The 20455-nt window shown below is 43.0% G+C and overlaps 2 protein-coding genes across 2 annotated transcripts in view; one reads left to right on the plus strand and one right to left on the minus strand.

The window, feature by feature from the left end:
* Positions 1–371: 371 nt before the first annotated feature.
* Positions 372–4510, minus strand: gba3 (glucosidase, beta, acid 3). The gene is made up of 5 exons (XM_041965487.1): positions 4225–4510; positions 3186–3410; positions 2249–3051; positions 1599–1722; positions 372–712 (listed from the first exon to the last, which is right to left on the minus strand). Exons 1-5 carry the CDS (start codon positions 4277–4279, stop codon positions 504–506), a joined length of 1416 nt encoding a protein of 471 aa, XP_041821421.1. The 5' UTR covers positions 4280–4510; the 3' UTR covers positions 372–503.
* A 1845-nt stretch (positions 4511–6355) lies between these two features.
* The window catches only part of adgra3 (adhesion G protein-coupled receptor A3), a 28838-nt gene continuing 14738 nt past the window's right edge, over positions 6356–20455 (plus strand). Inside the window, exons 1-2 of the mRNA XM_041965499.1 lie at positions 6356–7341; positions 15066–15137. Of these exons, the coding sequence (XP_041821433.1) occupies positions 7130–7341; positions 15066–15137 (284 nt within the window). The 5' untranslated portion in view covers positions 6356–7129. The remainder of the gene's footprint in view (positions 7342–15065; positions 15138–20455) is intronic.

Genomic DNA, 20455 nt, shown 5'->3' on the forward strand with positions numbered 1-20455 from the left:
CTATGGACAGGTCATTTATTGAGAGCTAAAATTATTTTAATTATTCAAATGTGAAGATTTTCAGATGTTCTTAGTTGTATGAAAATGATTATCTTTGGACTAAACAAGATTTTTTTTTAAATGCGTTTCAGATCTTGAAATTGTGAAGGATGTTTTCCACTTTTTATCGATAAAATGATTCTGCACACATTTTAATATCAAGACACTTCAACTGTGAATAATTAAAATACAGGGCTACAGTATATACCGTCACGCCATAAAGGATTTAGATCCCTTCCCTTTTTGCACACATTCCTGTGTTGGAGATTTTATTTTTAGAAATTTATTAAAAATCAAAAAATCTCTCATTCACAAAAGTATTCACACCTTTCAGTACTTTTTAAACATCCCTTTGGTAGCAATTACAGCTTTGAGTCTACTTGGATAAATCTCTGCAGGCTTTGCTCACCTGAATTTGCAAAACATATTGCAAGGAAATGCAAAAAAAAAATCTCACCATGTCCCTAGAGGGTACAGTATTGACCTTGTTTGTATTTCAAGATAATCTTTGCATACTCCCGTCCAGACTGGTACGTGGTTCGTCTCAGCGTTGGGTCTGTGAAGTCCACATGGAACAGTCCAAAACGAACACTGAATCCGTCAGCCCATTCAAAGTTGTCCAGCAGCGACCATGCAAAATATCCACGGACGTTGACCCCATCTTCTTGAATAGCTGCCCAAGGAAATACAGAAACCACTTATGTAGATTTGAAAAGAGACAAGCATCATTGTCAAGGTTTCGGAAGCGGACCAAGAGCATGAACTTTAAGCAACAAGCAGAAAGCACAGAAGCCGAGGTTAATGCTCGTGCAAGCATCTTGGCAAGCACAGACTGTGTTTTCTATGACTATCATGAATGGCAGCATCTCTAATCTCATGTAAACTCCATCTAGAGTCTTTAACACTGTACAGTGTATGTAATCTAACCATTTTTCTACTTTATCTTGCCTTGAATTTCTGCAGTGTCATCCCACAGACACCAGCTCCTGACTGCAGCCAATAACTTTCCATATCCCTGGCAATGTAGATACACAAACTGGCCAGATGGTGGTGCCAAAACAAGCAACTTTACTTGGGGGCAATAATTCTGAAGCCTTACAGACTGAGAATAAAATAATATTGATAAAACTGTTTTCCTCTGTTTTCATGGATCCATAAAAACCTTGTGCACATCCAGATTTTTGTTTCTACCATAACAGGATTCAAATGAAAATTACGAAACTTTGCCCATAGCGCACAGATGGTGGGTGTTGTAAAGTGATGTGCAAAACAAAACTGAGGTATTATTCCAAACATTTGGCGCAACAGAAACCAAATCTTTACGTCCGAGATTAGTGGCAAATGTAAACCCATTGTAAAAGGGATGAAAGTGCACCTGACTGTCTTTCTGAACAGCATTCATTTTACTCAGGACAGTTTGTCAGGCAGTTATTCATTGGCAGCTGCAGGACTGACAACAAAATATGATGTAGAATGTTTCCACTGTCATTTGCCCTATTGGCTTGGACTCTACTACTGTCTGCTAATGGCTATTTGCTTCTTTCCAGTGCAGCCATTACCTTTAGCCACCTCCATGATGGTGTCCTTGTAAAACTCCGAGCGCTGTGCATCCTCAATTTGCAGGGGCCCCACCTGAGAAAAGCCATTCTCTGTGATGTAGACGGCTGGGTTGTTGAAAGTGTCCTGGAAAGTCATGGGGCAAACATTATTGTCAAACAAGGCATCTCAGCTGTCAGGCACTTCAGGGAGAGACCGATTGGTCTACACTGTGCCGTTTAGCTGCATTTCAACGGTGCCAAGCTCAAGCTAATGGCCTGTGACAAGTCACAACAGCAGGAAATTGCAATTGCAAACACTTTCAGCAAAGTAACTGTTTCATTCAATGTGACAGCACTAATGAAGCATCAATGTGTTTCTGGAGGTGTTAAAAGGAGATTACTGCATACAAAATCAATAGCAAGACACTAAACAAATGTCACAGTGTTCTCCTCGTTTGGTTGAAGGCGATTTGTCTTCTTGTTGGTCAATTCAGTTTGATGCCAAGAGGAAAAAGAAAAATGACTTCACATTTCAAATGATTGAACTCACAGTCAAAGTAAAGGATGTGTTTGAGCCTTGTTTGGGGGTACTGATGAGGACTGGGAGCTGATTTTCAGCAAAACATGACAGAAAATGACCCCAACAGATGAGCCAGTAATACTAGTTTTACCTTAATGTACTTGAGAAGTGTCCTTAAGCCGCGGGGCACCACAGCGAGCCAGGACACCCCACAAATAGGCCAGGACGGATCCACAACTTCGCCTGCGTCTCGGTCGCTCATCATACTCAACATGTCTCCACAACCTCCTCCTGGCTCCACTTGACGAGACGTATAGTAGTTCAACGCAAAGAAGTCAGCTGTGCCCAGAATGGCAGGCTCATCCTTTGAGAAACTGGGCAGTCTTGAGGTGCCATCGTATCCCAGCTTCTTACTTTGAGCGTCGATGGCCGATCTCATTATTTCTGGATAGTCTCCAGTTACAAACACAGGCCAAGCAAACCACCCCAGTGTAAATGCGAGGTCTCGCTCTGTGGCAGCGATATCCTCGGCGCAACCTGCTCGTGATGGCTCAAGCCAGTCGCTGTTGATGGCCAGAGACACCGCACCCTTCTGCTTCGTCCTGTACAAAGAGTTGTAGCTGTGCCAGGCCATGGCGTGGGCGCGCAGCATGTTGTGGCCCACCAGGTAAGCAGCGGTCCCCGGTTCTTTTAACCCTGGGGCATGGACGCCATCTTCATGGCCCAGTTTGGCGCACACGTAGGGCTCGTTGATGGTGATCCAAAGTTTGACGCGGTCACCAAATGTTTGGAAGCAAAACTTTGCATAGCTGTCAAACGTGTGCGCCGTACCCGCTGATTTCCAGCCACCCTGATCTTGGAGAGCTTGAGGTAGGTCAAAGTGGTAAAGTGTGACCATGGGTGACACATTGCAGGCCAGCAAATCATCAATCACCTTGTTGTAGTACTGCACACCTGTTGGACAGGTATATAGTGCAGTTGTTAATGAGTAGTAAGGTAAAGCAGCACAACAACCATCATATGAGCTCATTGCATTGAGTTGTTTTGGATTCAAATGTGGCATGGGTCTCACAAGGGTATACAAATACCTTTTTGATTGACATGTCGTGTGGTCCCATCAGGCAGGAGGCGGGCCCAGGAGAGAGACAGGCGATAGTGTGTCAGTCCAAGCTGCCGGATACACTCCAGGTCCTTCTCCCATAGCTCGTAGCTGTTACAGGCCACATCTCCATTCTGCTCCCCGAACACTCTGCCTTTCTCGTGACAAAATGTGTCCCAGATACTCGGTCCCTTGCCGTCTGCCTGCCAGGCACCTCAATGAGCACAAATAGGTTGTTTCATTTCATAAAAGTAGGTAAGATGTTGACATAGAAAAAATAAATCAAAGTAATGTTTCTATTGGGACTTTAAGTGTGCCTATGGATTTTACTGAATTTATTGTCGCTGTATCTTTGGCTTATCACCTGCAGGATTTATGGTTTTAATGTCACTGGAATTTGTCATCTATTGTGAGCAATCGTCTGTTGGTTTTTTGCCAGTTTTTCAGTAGTGTGACTTGTGAACAAGCTCAAGGCAGGCCACAGACTGTATATGGTCTATGAAGTGGTCAGATATTCCAGAGGTAAATGGTCAAGATCCATATGGGTTATTGTTTAAAGTCACATGACAAAGAAAATAGCAGCTGTAGTTTGTGTCTTGATGTGTTCTTTTGTCTGGGGAGTGAACACACTGTCAGGACACGTGCAGTTTAATGCAAAGGTTCTGCATGAAATACAACCTATGTGGAGCCTGTCATGTTCAATTAACTAGATTAAACACTGCTCATTTTTGAGCCACAGTGGACTTTATTATTAATATATAAGGCTATTTCCCCCAGATAGCAATAATGATATAGTTACACCACAAAAGAGAGCACGTAAAACAACAATACTCCCGGGATAAACATTCATTAGGTAACAAATCATTAATACAGTTTCTTCAAAAACAGAAATTTCAAGGCTCAACGGCAGCAGTAAGTCACCTCAGGTCTTTGTTGTAGGGCTATTTATTATATTAGACTGCACAGGTGTTGGTGACAGCGTCCACTTCACCCACCATGCTCCTAAATCTCGTGGTGTATTTACATACCTTCTATTTGATACGCAGCAGTTGCCGCTCCCCACGCAAAGCCACATGGGAACATGTTTGTTTCTTCCCGCGGTGCGTTACTTATTGACTATTGAGTACTTTTGCGGTACTTTAATCAAAATAACCGCAGAGGTACGACTAGCGTTATATTCGACGATATATTACGGTTTGTAGTAACAACGCTATCGCCACCATAGCCTCGGCCTTCTAACCCGGTCTCTATGGCAACGTTAGCTTACCTTTTGATTAGCTATGACAGGAATTTAACTGAGAAGCTTTATCAGACATTTTCTACTCGCACGTCTGCAACAAACAGTCTCTTATTTTAATCTCCGCAGCTGTCTCCGTGCATGTTCCAGATGTGTTTCACGGACTTAACCGCGAGTCTAGTTTTCGACAATACGCGCGTACACGCGAAGTTGATGCCAAATAAAAAGGCAGCAGATTGTGCTGCTCTCTGGACACAACCAGCCACACACACCTCTTATCAACTTTGCTAAAAGCTTGAGGTCCAGCGACGGCCCACATTTCCCGTCATGCCGTGCTGGACTGAGTAGTTTACGTTTGATGTTGTCTTGCAAACTGCAAAGGCTACTTTGCATTATTAGTTTTTGTAACAACAGTGCCCGGTTCCGCTGCACCATTTGAATACTGTGGCTAAATAAGAAACAGACAAAACTACTTTTACTCTTTTTTTAGTTCAAGTTGTTTTCACGTATCGGCATTTCCAGATTTACCGAGTAGCGCTTGAAAGCAGCACACGAGCCTCCACTCATGCGTGAAACGTCGTCACGTTTGTGAACGTAAAGTTTACACCGTGCACCGCGGCAACTTTTACTTTGTGACTGTTTCGTGTCATTTTTCTGCGGACGTGTTAATATGACAAGTGAATAATTGGAAGGGTTCATCATTAATAATTTCGAAAAATGTTCAAGTTCAAAATAACATCTGAATCATGTTTTTATTGTTCATTCATTCAGAATTTATTAAAATTGGAACAGCATAGCATTTTGTTCTTGCAAAAATAAATGACATCAAATGAGCACCAAAAAACAAAACAAAACAAAACAGCAAAAGTGTAATTATAACTGCATAAGACCCCTAATTTTATTAAATTTATTAAATAAAGTGGAGTGTGGCCATGGGATTTCTAGACTTTTCAGACTGTGGAATGACTTGTGACTGTGATGACCAGACTGATAAGTAAGATGGGACTCATTCATCAGTTTCAGGTTCACATCATCTATTCCACTGTATTACAACGTGTGACATCCTGTATGCGAACAAAACAGGTTAAAGGGTACTTGTCAGGGTCTGTCAAGCCTCACAGGGCCTGAAAACTAATACACTAGTGGAGGTGAAAGGATTATAGCCTGAAGCCATTTGTTCCCCGGCCTGTGACCACTTCAGTGCTATCCTCTGGTCCAGTTTTCTATGACTCACTCGACCTGATCATAACAAAGAAAATGAATTGTTTGCCAGATGGCAAACAAATCCTTAAGCTGCATGTCCTCCTCATGTAGCTATTGGATACATTTGGGTTTTTGCTTCTCATGTGACTTAATCTTTCATGGCTATTATGTGGAGAGCAAACTATACCGAATTTGTTATTACAACAATTTATTTATGCATTCATTTGTTTACTTGAAAGTGGCTAAACAAAAGCAAAAGACCTGTTCCAATACAAAAGCGCAGAAAGTATCAAAATAAAAAGCAGGCTACTTATGTAAACAAATAAATAGATAACTGTATACAGTAGTTGTTCAAGGAGAAGCTGTATTTTAACTATTTTATGCATTGTTTCATATTATTGTGTGTCTTATTCTGACGGTGAAATACACATGCTACAGTCTAGCGTAGAATAATTGCACCCCAAAATGATTTAGACACCAAATAAAATAAAATATTCAAGTGAAGTGCTGTGACTTAAACATGTATTTGTGCTGTACGTGAGTATAGTTACTTTACCACACTGAATCCTGAATAAAGGTAAGGCAATTGTAAGCATGTCCTCTAAACTCAGCAACTTGATAGTTGACAAAAAGTCTTCGCTCAGGTTTTATTCTGAAATTCGGACCGGATGTGGTTTGAACCCCGTCGGACTTGACAACAGTAGATCCCAGGGCAGGACCACGGGAAGAGGACTTCTCAATGGACACAACTGGCCCTGAATGTTGTCTAAAGACGCGGTGGGGCTCAAAACAACCACTTTGGATACTCATTTTCAAGTGACCCGTTGTTTTTTACTTTGTTTATCGAGCATTTGCGGCACACCCCGCTGAAAAGGTGTCGTTTATCGCTTTTGTGTTTTTTTCCCGAGTAATTTCCTGTTGGTGCCTGGAAATGAAGAGACGGGGAAAGTTTGGTCGCTCGTGCTCGGTTCAGTGTGTGTCGTCCCGAGTCCTGGGAAGTTAAAGTGGGTGTTTAAAAAAAAAAGCCCGGACGCGTTTCCAGAAGTTAGCGCGGATAACCTGGGATCACTGCCGCCGCCTCACCGGACCCCACGCCATGAGCAACAAAGAAAACCCCTCAACAACCAGACAAGTTGTTCTGTAACCAGCGACTTTACTCGCCATGTGAAATTCGTGGTTTGGCAGAGTTGGAGGAAACGCCGGGATGGAAAGGGAAATATAAATGAGTCGTCTGGCGAACAAAGAAGAACACCTCTGTCGGACTGAAGACGGCCGAGCCAAGGGAAAGCCCTGCGAGAAATGGAGGAGGAAGGCTCACTTGAGCCGAACAAGACACTGGCAGAGGTCTCATTTTTGTCTTTAGCGGGGTCTGGATTTCAGGTCACCTCTTCGTAACAAAGCTAGTCGCTATCAACTCCGCATCTGCCCCGTTTGGGTATCAAAACATTGGTTCCGGCGCCGCTGCCGCAGCGGGTTTTCCGCGCCGTGTGAAAATGAGGGTGGATCTGTTGCAGTTGTTCGCGATCCTGCTGCTCGGCGGCGGCGGCGGCGGCGGCTCGGCGCTTTCACCCGACTGCAAGTCGTACGACGAACGGCCGAAAAGCGGTGGGAAGAGCCTGGCGTCCGACAAGAAAGTGGTGTGCAGCAACATGGAGCTCCGTCAGGTGTTACCTCCGGACTCCTTCCCCAACAGGACGGTCACACTGTGAGTACGCGGGATAGGCGTTTTGCCTTCATTTCACCTGATTAAAACACGCTGTTCATGTATTTTAAATCAGTTTTACACTCAGGTTTGAATCATTTCGGCTTGTCTGCAGTTCTCAGGAACAATCATCCACTGAGGGACTTGACTTGTAATCCCCGTGCTGTCTACTTTCAAATAGTATATTTTCTATCACTGCAGAGACTTAAACATGTTTTGTGATACTAAAACTGCAGTTTTCCATAGGGCTTATTATCTTAAAAGTTGTGGTTAACTTCCATCTATAAAATAAAGCAAAACAAACAAAAAAGCAATAGAAGAGAGATATGGTTTGACAACTGTACTTAAGATATACATGTATCCCTTCTATGTCAGACTCTTTCACACCTCCATACTGTGATGGTGTGAACTTCGTGTAACAGTAACCACCTGTCTTCCTGTAGTGGAGTGATTCACACACAGGAAGATATTTTGGCTCCTAAATTAGTGCTGGCAGACACGCTTATCTTATATCTCCGAGGCTTGTTCATAGAAGTCAGAGCTCATTGGCTGTTGACTGGTGTTTTTTTGGCTTGGCTGAAATCTAAACCCTCTGATGGGGTTCGATCTAGTCTGTGAGGTACTTTCTTACTCGCAACACACATCAGTAAGCCTGATGTATATTCAATTTTTGCCAGGAGTTGCACTTGCACATGCAGTGATTATATGGATTTCTAAGTTGGTCCTTGATTGGTAATGAGCCACCAATATTCAGGTCACAAACAAAGTTCACTTCTTAATTCAGAGGCAGCAGTTGTGATTGTATGTCCTCTGTGACACCGGTTGAGCCATCAGTGTTATTGATGCAGTTGTTAGTCTTTGTGTGGCTGCCCTCACAGTTTGGTAGGATGAAGCACACACACACACACACACACACACACACACACACACACACACACACACACACACACACACACACACACACACACACACACTGTAGACAAGGGGATTTCCTTTGCAAACCTGTTCATGACCTCCTGACCTCAGGTCATAAAATGTTTCTGCACACCTGACTAGCAAAAAAGCAGAAATTCAAAGCTGTGTGCACTTGTGCGTTCTGGTGGTGGTGGGGGTGGTGAACGATGGGGGGAAATGTGAGAATACCAGGGCAGGGTGCCGGAGTAGAAAGCAAATAATAGACTCCAGGTAGGGAAAGAAAGGGAGCAGACTGGGTGGTAAGTTAAGTGAGTGTGCATGTTTTAACCCGTTTACCACAAATCATATGTACATAACTTTGAAGTGCTTTCCAAAGTCATGGATTGTTAGTTACCGAAGCCAAAAAAATCCATTTTATGCCAGTGTGTTGTCGCCTGGGTGGAGCTGAACACCTGGCAACCACTCAACTGAGTGTTATAGCCTGAGAGACTTGTCAGTAAAACAGACTTTATGCCTCTCTTTAAAACTAAATATCCCTTTTAAACAACAGTTTCCTCCTCACTATGGTCAGTCAGTGGGAGTGCATCACAGGGCACTTCCAAAGTAGCTTCACCACTTACCTGTTTTGATTCAGGAGGTGAAATCTCATACTGGAGCTTCCCACCTACACTTAAAGCACCACACTGGACAACTTCTAAGGAAATCAGACCAACTGCACGACCACCAAAATAAACAAATGTTCACTGTGTTGAATTACTTTGCTCCTGATCCCCATTTCCTTCCTCTTTGTGGTCTGGAATTATCCTAGTGTCCTCTCTGATATTTATACAATCTGAAATATGCTGATCTCCTCTAGCTGTGGTCTGCTCTAATGTCATTTAGTGAGCCCTGCACCCATTCCTGGTGTTTGCTGTGTCTGTATGTCGTTCCGTGAGCTCGGGCTCTGTCATCTTGTTCTGGCAGTGATGGATAGGAGGAGGCTGAGCCAGGCTCCTCATGATTTAGCACTGAGCTTAAGCACTGTAACATGGAGGATGGCCTCCAAAGAACAAGAAGGATGTAATTAGAGAGCACAGACAGAAAGCGGTGCAACTCTCAGGAATTCACTCCAGTCTCCACTTTTGTGTTTCTGGACATTTGCTGTCATCCACTGTAGGAAAACAACAGACCTATGTTCAAGTGGAAGCCTCCTCACAGTTCCCTTGAGACTTGAGTGGCAATGAAATAGCAATTTATGTTTACTGCACAGTTTTTGGTTGTCAATTTATGACTTGTAAAATCTGTGAGTCCTCTCAGTAGGTGTGGCGGTCCTGTTTAACAGCCCTGCCACTCAGTGTCCTGTGGTGGGGTTGACCGAGACACAGCTGGTCTGGACTGGAGTGCACTGAAGCATGGTTCATGGTTCTTTGACTTGTAGAGAAATGTTGAACCCTTTGTAGCTCGTCCTTTGAATTTCTGTGGCTACAGTATGTTCTCCAGATACGAACAACAAACAGACCTGCAGCTAACTGGTGTCAGCAGACAGACCTCCCTCCTTTGTTTTTGTTTTTTTAAATTGTCAGTTTTAATTTTCACCTCTCCTTTAAGCCAAAATCATTACAAATAAAAGTAAATAAATAAATAAAAGCAAACGTCAGATCTGACTTTTTAAACTGCTCCATTTTAGGATAATGCTGTTTTGCTAATGTAGTGATCTGGAATCTAATGGATAAAATTTTAAGTCTGGCTTTTCAGTCAACATTAAAACAGAGAGAGAGAGAGATTTGAACCACAAGTGCGCTTCTTTGAGCAACGACTCTTTAGGCTTTGGTGAACTTATTCAACCACCGGGATAATTGTTTTGACTCAACGCCAAACAATTTACCCCAGACGCTCTCACGTGATGGGTCTTTTACGTCGTCCTTTATTTTAACTGCGCCTGTCTGTACACGAGCAGCTACACAAGTAGCTGTTATTTTGCCAGACGTGCATGATTGCCGTTTTTAGTTAACCCTGAGATAGAATGCATGTCGATCCTCAGTGCAGCTCTGCTCTGAATGTCTCTCTGGACAGAAAAAAAAGTGATGCATTCCCTGCATTTGTGCCCTCCAAATGATACCGCATGCCGAAGTAATCCGAGAGGAAATGACACAAATGTGTTTACAGCTGGCCTGTTCTCCCATGTCAGTGCGGGCTCGGTTAAAATACGAGGGCTTGAATGTAACCTTTGCCTCACATTGGAGGATAAATCAGGTTGTGTGCGTGCTCTGCATGGGTGTGGACATGAGCATTTATTTCTGTGTACCTGTTTAAGTTTCAGCCTACATACTCATGCAGACAGGAACTGACTATATTTAAGCTTTCTGTGCTCACCCGGCTCATATTTCTGTACTGGTCTTGTTTGGTGTAATCAGGATCCATTCACAGGAGCACCTGGGCTGCACAGAGCAAATAAGCGCACCTGGTTTTGGTCTCTGCAGAGCAGCGCAGGATTAATGTCAGGAAGAAAGCAGGGATTTCCTCCCTTGCTGCAGGAAAAGCGCCCCAAGTTTGATGAGACATTAGAGTGCAGTAAACTGTCTTGTTTCACAGCAGAGCAAATTGGAATAGGGTTACATTGTCATCTGGTTTCCCTGAGAATTCCCTTCCCTCGGGTCAGACTTGTGGAGAAGCTTCCTGTCACATTTCAGATCTTGAAAATCAGACACATCAGTTTGGAATGTGTGAGTCCTTATGCCAGTCATCTCTTGTGTTTATTCTCCCAACATTGAGAAGCTGCTACGTTATGCTGTGAGCCTTTTCAAGTGAGCCTCGTGTAACAAGACCACAGGTGCCTGCTGTCATGCGTGTCCTAAGAGGATTTGTTTTTGTTGCTTTCCAGGCAAGCCATTGGTCTAAAAGGAATGCCCCAGTGCTTTTCATAGTAGTTCTGCAGTGTTTGCAGAAGAAAGTAAAATCCCAAAGGCGAGGCACTGACAGCTGCACATTTAGTCCACTCGCAGCCTTTCATTTCGCAGACCTGTTGGGCTTTGACTTCGCCAGGTTGCCCCAAGTCTCATTTAATCCCAGACAAGCACTTCAGTTTAGTGCGCAGACATGAGCTAAGGCTGTGTAATGCCTTCTTGTCTGTGTTAATTGTACCGCTCATCTGCTTTTATCCTGGTGTTTGCATAGTGGATTGCTTTTCCATTCAGGCAGAGAGCTATAAGGTGAATACCGTGCTCTAATGACTTGGCCTGTCGGATGCTGAAAGAGGATATTGCATTGCCTCCTGTACAACTTAGAAGAATGCAGGGGCAAAAAGAGCTGGATGACAAGTGCCATTTTTAGCTTGCCCCAATGCAAGCGAATCCCTTTTAATGACTTCATAATAGCTCAGTTACACATGAATCCAAAATCCTCCCCTTTGGTGCCCATTCTCAGAATAAATCCAAATGCAGAAAAATGTTCATACTTCTATTGAAGAAGAAAGTGCTGGATAACTGCAAGAATTGCCTTGGCAAGTCACGGCACCTCAGCCATTGGACCAGCTCCCTTTTCCACCTGAGCTGAGGCCTACTTTTCCATCCACTGTACTTCAGAGGAAGTCACTCCAGAAGGGTTTTTATGAGCTCAACTCCAGCCTGAAACTTATTTGAAAACCTGTTGAAGAGTTACAGCCCTCCGCTCTTGGGAGTCCTTTGTTTAAAAGCCTCCTGAGCATAAAGAAAGTGTTGAGAGAGCATCAGTTGGCTTTGTCCTTAATACACTGTGTGCTTGTGAGGGGAGTGTGTAGTGGCTGGCCATTTCAGTCCCTCTCTGGATAATGTGCCTACAACCGGGGGCGTATGCTTTCAAAGGTGTATTTTCTGAAGTGAAAAAGAACGCTGGGCTACCTTCAATAGTGTAAGAGTTACTCACTGTGAAAGCAAGATGAAATCTAGGCCGATGTATTTTGAATTACTCTCCCACTCAGACTAGAAATTCTGGTTTCAGAGACAGCTTTTCCATAAATTTCCTTAAGATTTATGGCATTGGTATCAGGAGACAGGATGTGAAATTTGGTCACATCCCCCCGCAGCTTGTTCTTGGCTTAAGCCCAAGTAGGTCTTATCTATGCATCAAGATAGGGAGACTCCCCTCCTCCGTCGTTTGAAGCCTAGCCTGAGGAAATTCCATAGCCGCTTCTTTTGCCTGGAGACCTCAGGCAGACGTCCAGAGACAGACAGTAAGGAAGCAGACAGTCTCGTTACAGACGACCTGAGGCCGGTGGAGATGCTGGTGGTTAAATGGCCATATGCAGATATGAAGCTTTGCTATGTGAACCTATATAGCTAGTACAGTCAGCAGTAGTTTTTCTTTCCCACCAGTGCAAAGAAGACTCACTTTCGCAGCCAATGCAGTTTCTAACATAACAAGGTCACACTCCTGTCATGAGGAAGAGGGAGGGACAAGGCCAGTGAAGGAATGAGGGCTGAGCATGCAAAGAAGGGAGGGAAAGACAAGGGCTCATGACTCTCAGGAGAACGCTCTTTCACAGATTTATTTTGACGACCCGACAGATTCACAAGGCTAGAAGTGTCTATTTATGCAGCCAGACTCGATTGATTTCCAGGACGTGTTGTTTTCAACTCAGAATCTATTCTGTAAACCTAACTGCACAACTTTATGTGAAGATGAAAGGCCTGTTTGTGCTGTGTGCAACTTATTGTCAATGTTGGAGAAGATCTTCTTGTTACCATGCTACGTCTTTGCTCTGAGGCATTTCCTGTTTGGCAAATATCTTCATGATTTGCCATACTTTCCTCTCACCATGTTACATAATTTATTTATTTGTGCCTTCTTTGTACCTCTGTGAATTGTCTTACGATGCCAAATAAAAAGGGTGATTGTCAGGCCCGAATTACAGATTCCAACTATCCCGGAGAGAAGGTCATGTGGCTTATGTACTGTTTGGCTGAACCTGGACGATATAAATAAGCTTGATCTGCTTTGACTACAAATTGGCATTCAACTGAAAGAGTCGTCACCTTAATTTCTGGCGCCAACACTGTCATCTGAACATTATGAGCTTCCCCAAACTGGTATTAACTGCAGTTCTATTGTTTTGTAAGGTGTTTTTGTGTGCTCTCTGTATTATGTGGATTGAGTGCCACATTCCTAAATTCACACAGGCCTCATGGTAAATGTGTCCTATTGGTATGTTAACTATTCTTCAATATAAATGAGGCTTTTGTGACCACAGTCTTGGGAGGCCCAGCGTCTCTGCCTTATATCATCAGATCACGTGTAAGCAGGCGCTGATAGGATTTGCAGCCTTGTACATCACCGTGTTTCAACATCTGCAGTTTCAGCATTCAGAGGTCTGTGGAACACAGGAACTGTTTGTGTGCACACTCTGTGAGCGGCAGGGAGCCAAGCAGCAAATCTCCAATGAGTCTCCACTGTCCAACCCTGTAATAAAACAACCCCTCAACACCCCATAATGACTCCAATCTGGCCCCGGGTTGTGGGTGCCACTAGCATGTATGTCACCCACCACATCCCCTCCTTGCTGGCCTGAAACATATGCGAACCGCAAGTCCCTGCTTGGGTTTTCTGCAGGGAGTGAACGGTGCTATTGATTTCCCAGACCTGTTGGGAGTAGTTCAGGAGAACGACAGGAACTCTCGGGGACTTGGGCACAGAAAGTGGAGCTTTACTTTGCAGCTTTGTATGCAGTGAATCAGCTTGTGCAATGCACGGGGAATAAACTGGATAATAAAAGCTGTTTTATTAGCCAGGGAGGAAGCAATCAAGAATTCACACTTGGACTGGAAGGTTTTCTCAAGCTCGCTTTTATTTTTGTGGTGATAAAATTGAAAACGATGACAGATTGGCTGATACAACAGGATGTGTAGCTGTTGTTCGTATTGAGGGGGTACAGTATGTAAGGAGCGCCTCAGGCCACTTCTTTGCACTCTAGTGTCTGCTGTCAGTATGATTTCTCTGGTATGTAACACTTAGCTCTTCCTAATATGTAGTTTTTATTGGGTAGTGTTCTATAAAATGATGAATTACTGCTTTCTTAAAGAGATATAACCTCAGTTTAAGATTGAATTGGTTTTGGTTTACTATACTGTCGTGAAAAAGCATGCAGTGCATTCATTTTGTGTCAGATCATGCTCGATTTAAAATGACTTTGTGTTAGAATCAGAAACATGGACTTCTTTGTGCTGGAATACATTTCTACATTAATACACTGCTGTATCACTATTGCGACAGATCAGATTATGAGACCTGTTAAAAGAGTGCTCTTTATCTCATTTTGGCTACCCGTCTCAAGAGATCAGATGCTGCCAATTTAACATGAAAGAAAATATTCGGCTAAAGTTCACATTGTTGTTCTCCTGATCTCTTCCTGGCAGCGAGGAGCATTCTGTGGCTGGAGGGCAAAGAGTGGCGCTTAATATTGTAGCCCGTCAACAAGTATCAGTGTGCCACCGTTGAACCTGTTGTAGAAAGCGTCACAAGATCCTTTTGAATCTACTTCCACAATTTAATTAACGCTCATTCCTTGCCGATCTTTCGAGCGCTGTGGCTGGTTTTCCATTTGACAAACATTAAATGGAGGCCAATATTAAATTGGACTGGGTGGTAAGTTGACAGAAACTCTTTAGCTGCCAACAATAGCACAATATGTCAGAAATAAAGTTACACACATGTGTTATTGGTGCATTAAAAGACATTGCAAACCATGTGTTTTTATATTAACACAACAAAAATGATGCAATATAATTGTTATGTACATTGAAATGCAGTGGCTGTATTCTTGACAGTTGCTTTGTGCTAATGCTTTTTTTTTCTCTTTACAGAATTTTAAACAACAATAAGATTCAAGAACTCAGAAATGGATCCTTTTTTGGATTGTCTACATTGGAAAAACTGTAAGTTACTATTATTTTCCCTTTTCTGCTTGTGATTCATTAGAGCACGAATATGTCTGCACTTACAGGCATGTTGTCTCTACGCCTGTCACCTTATGTATGTTATAAGTTCAACACAGCGTGATTAACATATAATTAACGAGTAATGGTAGTGGATGAAAATGCACATTTTTTTGCATTTTCTTTTGCTGATTTTCTGTCAATTACAATTTACTCTACATGTGAATGGAAACCTGGATAATTTTAGAAATTTTGCAACAAATAAGGCACGTTCCATCAAATAAACTTGACAAAGCCTAAAAGGCAAATTTTATTTAGAATTTCCAAAGTTCAATACCAATAAATGCATCTTTTTCTTCATTGGGTACGTGTGTCATAAACTATTATTTGCCTGATACAATAGTGCCATAAAAAGAAAAAGACAATTAAATCGTTAATGACAATAATTTATATCACAACTAATCATCGGCTAAAATTTCATGATCGTGACAGTTATAGCTGTGCTGTATCTATGAAATATGACCAATAGGCTCCACGATGGTGGGGCCTCACAATATTTCATATTGTATCTACCAGCACATTAGCAGGAACCATCCATCACTCCACAAGTGAAGCTTGGGCTCGTGGAGTCGGAGGTTTGTTAAACTCACATTGGCCTCGCGCCAGTGGAACATCCAGGTCATAGAAAATGAGTAGGCGTCCGCACAGCACTTAGCCTCAGTAAAGAATATCAGTCTATGGTAGAAGACTAGAGATGGTACTAGAAAAGGCTAAATATAGATATAGCCCCAAGGGTTGGTTGTTGTCTGCCTGGTGACATACTCTCAACATACAGCAGCTCGGGTGTTCTGGCAAAGGGGCCCATTTTAGAGGAGTAACATACAGGCAACATCATGACTTCCCCAAGATAAAATAATCCGAGTATTAGTAGTTATGAGTTATGTGAGAGGAGAAGGACTTTAGTTCAAGATGGCAAAGACATTTGTTGGTATAGTCGTGAATGTTTTCTTGGATTCCTTGAACAGTGGAGAGATGTCGTTCCTGTCATGTGACTCTGACTTTGGAGAATAGAATGTCATCACCTGTGTTTCCTTCCTATAGAGATTTCAAGAAAATGGCTCTGGGCCCGCACATACGGGCCACGGGTGATTTATCACCCCGGAATGGCTTCATGCAGATAAAATAACCAGACCATTAATGGCCGTGCTTTTACCCAAGGCTACAATAACACATGACTGCATTGATATGGAATTCTAAGGGCATGTTCCCCCTGTCGTTCTTTCTGGTCTGGTTAAAAAGACCAGAAATATAGAAGGTATACATGAAGCCAAATTGGCCACATCTGTTCTTGTATGAGTTCATATACTGCATGTCTCCAATTGTTTCATTATAGGATTGATCACTAATGCTCATTGATTGTGATATTCACAGAAGACTGAAAGAGTTGCTGTTTTCTGGGGCAGACTTGATTTTTGCAACCTTCTCCAGATTGATACACATTTTTTTGTCAATTTTGGTTTGCATCATTTTTATTAAAAACACAACAAGTAACTCCAAAACTTTAATTCTCCCTGCAGATGCCGCTTGCAGTTACACTTGCAAAGTTTGATTTTGTACATTCCCAGTATGAAGAACCTGCAGTATTTCCTCTTCTTTTCATCTTGTGTTCATAATTTATTGTGTAAGCTCCGGTGTGACTTTTGTCCAGTTGACATTTATCTGTCAACTGTCTGTTGACTCTTTATATCGGATTTGCAGAATTCCCTGTTAGCTCTTGAATTGGGTCAGATTTTAGCGCTCATGCCATGAGGATAAACAGGAGGCTGTGTACTGAATGTGTAAAAAAAAATAAAAAAAAGCTTTGATCTTTCTCCACCAAGAAAGCCTTTAAGGCACTGATGTGCTTTGTCTCTGAATGGCCAGTCGATTTGGTTGGAAAGTCCGTTGTGCCTGTTGTTGCATCAGTCCACAGGCAAGTTTACCTCCAAAAGCAGCTCCCATTGTGCCTCACAGACCCCACCCCACTCCTGTCCACCCTCGACCAGCGAAGCGAGATTGCTAGATGGCTTCTCGCTTTTGTCATTGTAATTAGGCCAAGCCAAGGCCAGAGGTGTCAGCACTACGATTCCCAAACACGCTCTGCATGCTGAAGCCTCTCCCTCTCTGAAATGCTCCTACACCCCCCCACCTTCAATCACACTCCCCCCTTTTCTCCTCAAACTCTCAAGTCTGTTTGAACGCGCTGAGGCTCTCCATCTTGCCTTCCACCCCTCCCTCCTCCTGCCTTCACAGCTTCTTTTTCCCCCTCAGCCCACAAAGAAACTCTGCCTCATTTGGACTGCCTGTATGCAGTCGCGAAGACTGAGACAGCAGCTGGCTGTGAGTGCCAGAGAGGGGTAGAGAATCGATTACGCCTATCCGGCACTCTGCGTGAAATTGCAAAGTAACTGTGGAGACCGCTGTGTTTTGTCAGGGCCAAAGGTGCCCCTGCTTGGATATAAGCCACACAGAATCCCCATTATCACTCTCCTCATAGAAATAGGAGCCAAGCAAGGCGACCGTCACATGCTAATTCCTTACTAAATCCGCTGCTGTGGAGGAATGCTTATTGTGGAAAACAGGGCAAGGATAACGGCTCTGGTGTGCAGTTTGCTGAAAAATTCATTGTTGTCTATTCATGAATGGCACCGTGTGGAAGTAAGTCTGTAAGCAAGTTAGGCATTAGTGGAAAGTTAGTTTCAAATGCATGGTGCAATTCTGATTTCACTTAGTGCGCCTTTGAAAGGAGGACACTGTTGAAAGCCTCTGATTTGCTTAACCAGCAGGATTAAAGTGAGACTGTCCACATCAAGAGTTGAAGTCATAAGAGAACAAATGCACCCTTTCTCAAATCTATACGCGGAATAATTATGCAACCATGTGTGGTGTTATTCTTCCTCACGAAGAATGGGAAATTAAAGGTGCCACTCACCTGTATTTCCTACCTGTGGTCACTGCCAAGTAAAAGCTGCATATTCTCGCTTTTAAGTGAACCTGTGTAACCTTTTACCGAAACAGCAGCCACTTTGTCCAAAAGTGACAATTGCAGGATGATGGTAAATGCTCAAGTTTGCTCATACTAGACACCAAAACTTGCCAGACTGTGAGACTGTGACAGCAGAATAACTGATTGTATTGAACTGAGTATGGGCGTCTTCCTGCCTGTGAAATCAGGGTGTTATTTGTAAGCAGAAGACGGGTTTGTACTTCTTTCAGAAGTTACGTGGTCTTGTTTAACAGTTGAGAAAGATATCTTTTTTACAGGTTCTCTCGTACTTGCTATCTGTTAACAAGGAGCTGTTTAACTGGAGGCTTGTTTAACAACCTCAGTTAGGGAATGTCAGCGTCATGCCAGGAACCCTCCATCTATACGCAACCCTCCACCAGAGAATGATGCCAAAAACAAATCTGGAAAATGAACATCAATTAACCTTGTCACTTGAGGTTTGATATTATTATTAATAACACCTCTGGAAGACTGCGTGAGTGCCCTTCAAAATGGCAGCAGATGCAAAACCACCGTCTGGTCTGGGGCCAGTTCGAGAACAGTTCTGGAACACACAAGCTATTTCAGTTTGAGCATGTTGAGAAAAACCTGGCGTTTTTTTCTGCAAATAGATTTAAAAGGTGCCAGGTCATGTGTGGTCAGCGGTCTTGGGAATCTGAAGCGCAGTTATGGATGGTTAAGCATGGGCTGGTTCTCTCTGACTCCCCATATTTCCTCCACCAGTATGAGAATATCAGAGAGCTACAGTGCTCTTTTTTTGTCATTAGTACTCGTGGTTCCACCGGGCAGTTATACAGGTTTCCCAGTGTGACTGATGGCTGAACTGTGAAGACCACCTGCAGATATCATTCAGTAACTCTGTCCTTTAGCATCAGTTAAAGCTTTTTTTAGATAGCCTTCTGAACATTGGAGCTTATAAAGTTACTTTTATTAAAATTGCTTTAAAATTTACTTTTAAAGTAAATGTAATTCTGATGTTGGATGAACATACATGCGTATACATGTCAGAATGTCAACAGTATTGGTGGTTACGTTGTTCTCAGTCATTTGTCTGAACCTAATTTTGTGGCTTGCACATATGACCAGTGAGTCAAACTTTTCTCTTGACTCGTCAGTCAGTTGCCTTGTGTTTGCCCACAGGAGAGGATTGCTGATGGTGTTTGTGTCGTGCCTTCCCTCAACTGTAACAACTGCAACTAAAAGCAAAGTTTACATGAACGTACATTAGCTTCAGCAACAGGAGAATTAGTTGAGTAGTAGAGCAGAGGGATATTTTTCAATTCTTTGTCTTGCATTCTCATTTTTCTCTCAACACTCCTGCACAGAGAGGCCAAGTCTGCTCTCTCACATCAAAAGCTTTAACAAGCAGTAGATTTTTTTTGTGTATGACTTATCTATGGGCACCTACCCGCCTTCAGATGACAGGTCCTCGACATCAAACAGGCAGAGTTACCCAGAGGCTCTTTGTATGGGTTCAGGTGGCGACTAGAAAGCCTCCTGAACCTCCGCTGTAATGAGTGACTAGGCAGTGCCAGCGCAGGTGAGCACCACAGGAATTCTGTGACCACAAGGCTTTGAACCTCAGGAGAGCGAGGTCTGAGAGTGTGTGTCTGTGCATGCATGTATTGGGGATGGGGGGAGAGCGAGAGAGGAGCTTTCGAGGGTCAGGCTGTCAGTGACGGCAGCTGTGTTGCAATGATCATGGGTGAGGATTGTAGAGGTCTGGGTGTTCCAATTACATAGAAAAAGAAATGCGTGCATGTGCAAGATACCCTCCATTGTGTATGTTGTTGCAGTATTATCATGGCCGACAGTGAGCTTGTATCATTATACTTTAAGGATCGTAATCCAAGTCTTTCCTCGCCACTTTTACTTCCCTGCTGTGTTGATGCCTGCAAACTGAAATGTTAATTTCAGGTCCAGTGGTGAAAGTGGTTTTCATGTAATTAGGATATTTAAGGGTCAGTCTGCAGAATACTGAACCCCTGTCTGCTAATATTTCATAACTTTTATTTGTAAGAAGGTAAAATAAATGTGAAGTGCATAATTGGTGGGAATCCCATCCTATGCAGCTGTTATAACTTTGACTATCAATTAATCTAACAATATGAAGTAGAATAATTCACGAAAGAGGCTGAACACGCACAACACAAGTTACTAAAGCAGATGGTGACATTTTCAGGTGTCTGCTTTTGTCTAACCAACATCCCAAAACACAAAGGTATTTAGTTAAGTCTCAGGGAAGCTTAAGACAGCCAGAAATATTAACATG

The sequence above is a fragment of the Chelmon rostratus genome, chromosome 23, assembly GCF_017976325.1.
Source record: "Chelmon rostratus isolate fCheRos1 chromosome 23, fCheRos1.pri, whole genome shotgun sequence".
NCBI lineage: Eukaryota > Metazoa > Chordata > Actinopteri > Chaetodontiformes > Chaetodontidae > Chelmon > Chelmon rostratus.

Coding starts and splice junctions, on each gene's coding strand:
- gba3 (XM_041965487.1), bottom strand. CDS start 4,279: ATGTTCCCATGTGGCTTTGCGTGGGGAGCGGCAACTGCTGCGTATCAA. Junction 3,052..3,185: donor ACGACATGTCAATCAAAAAG/GTATTTGTATAC, acceptor CCTGTCCAACAG/GTGTGCAGTACTACAACAAG. Junction 713..1,598: donor CATCATGGAGGTGGCTAAAG/GTAATGGCTGCA, acceptor TTCCTTGGGCAG/CTATTCAAGAAGATGGGGTC.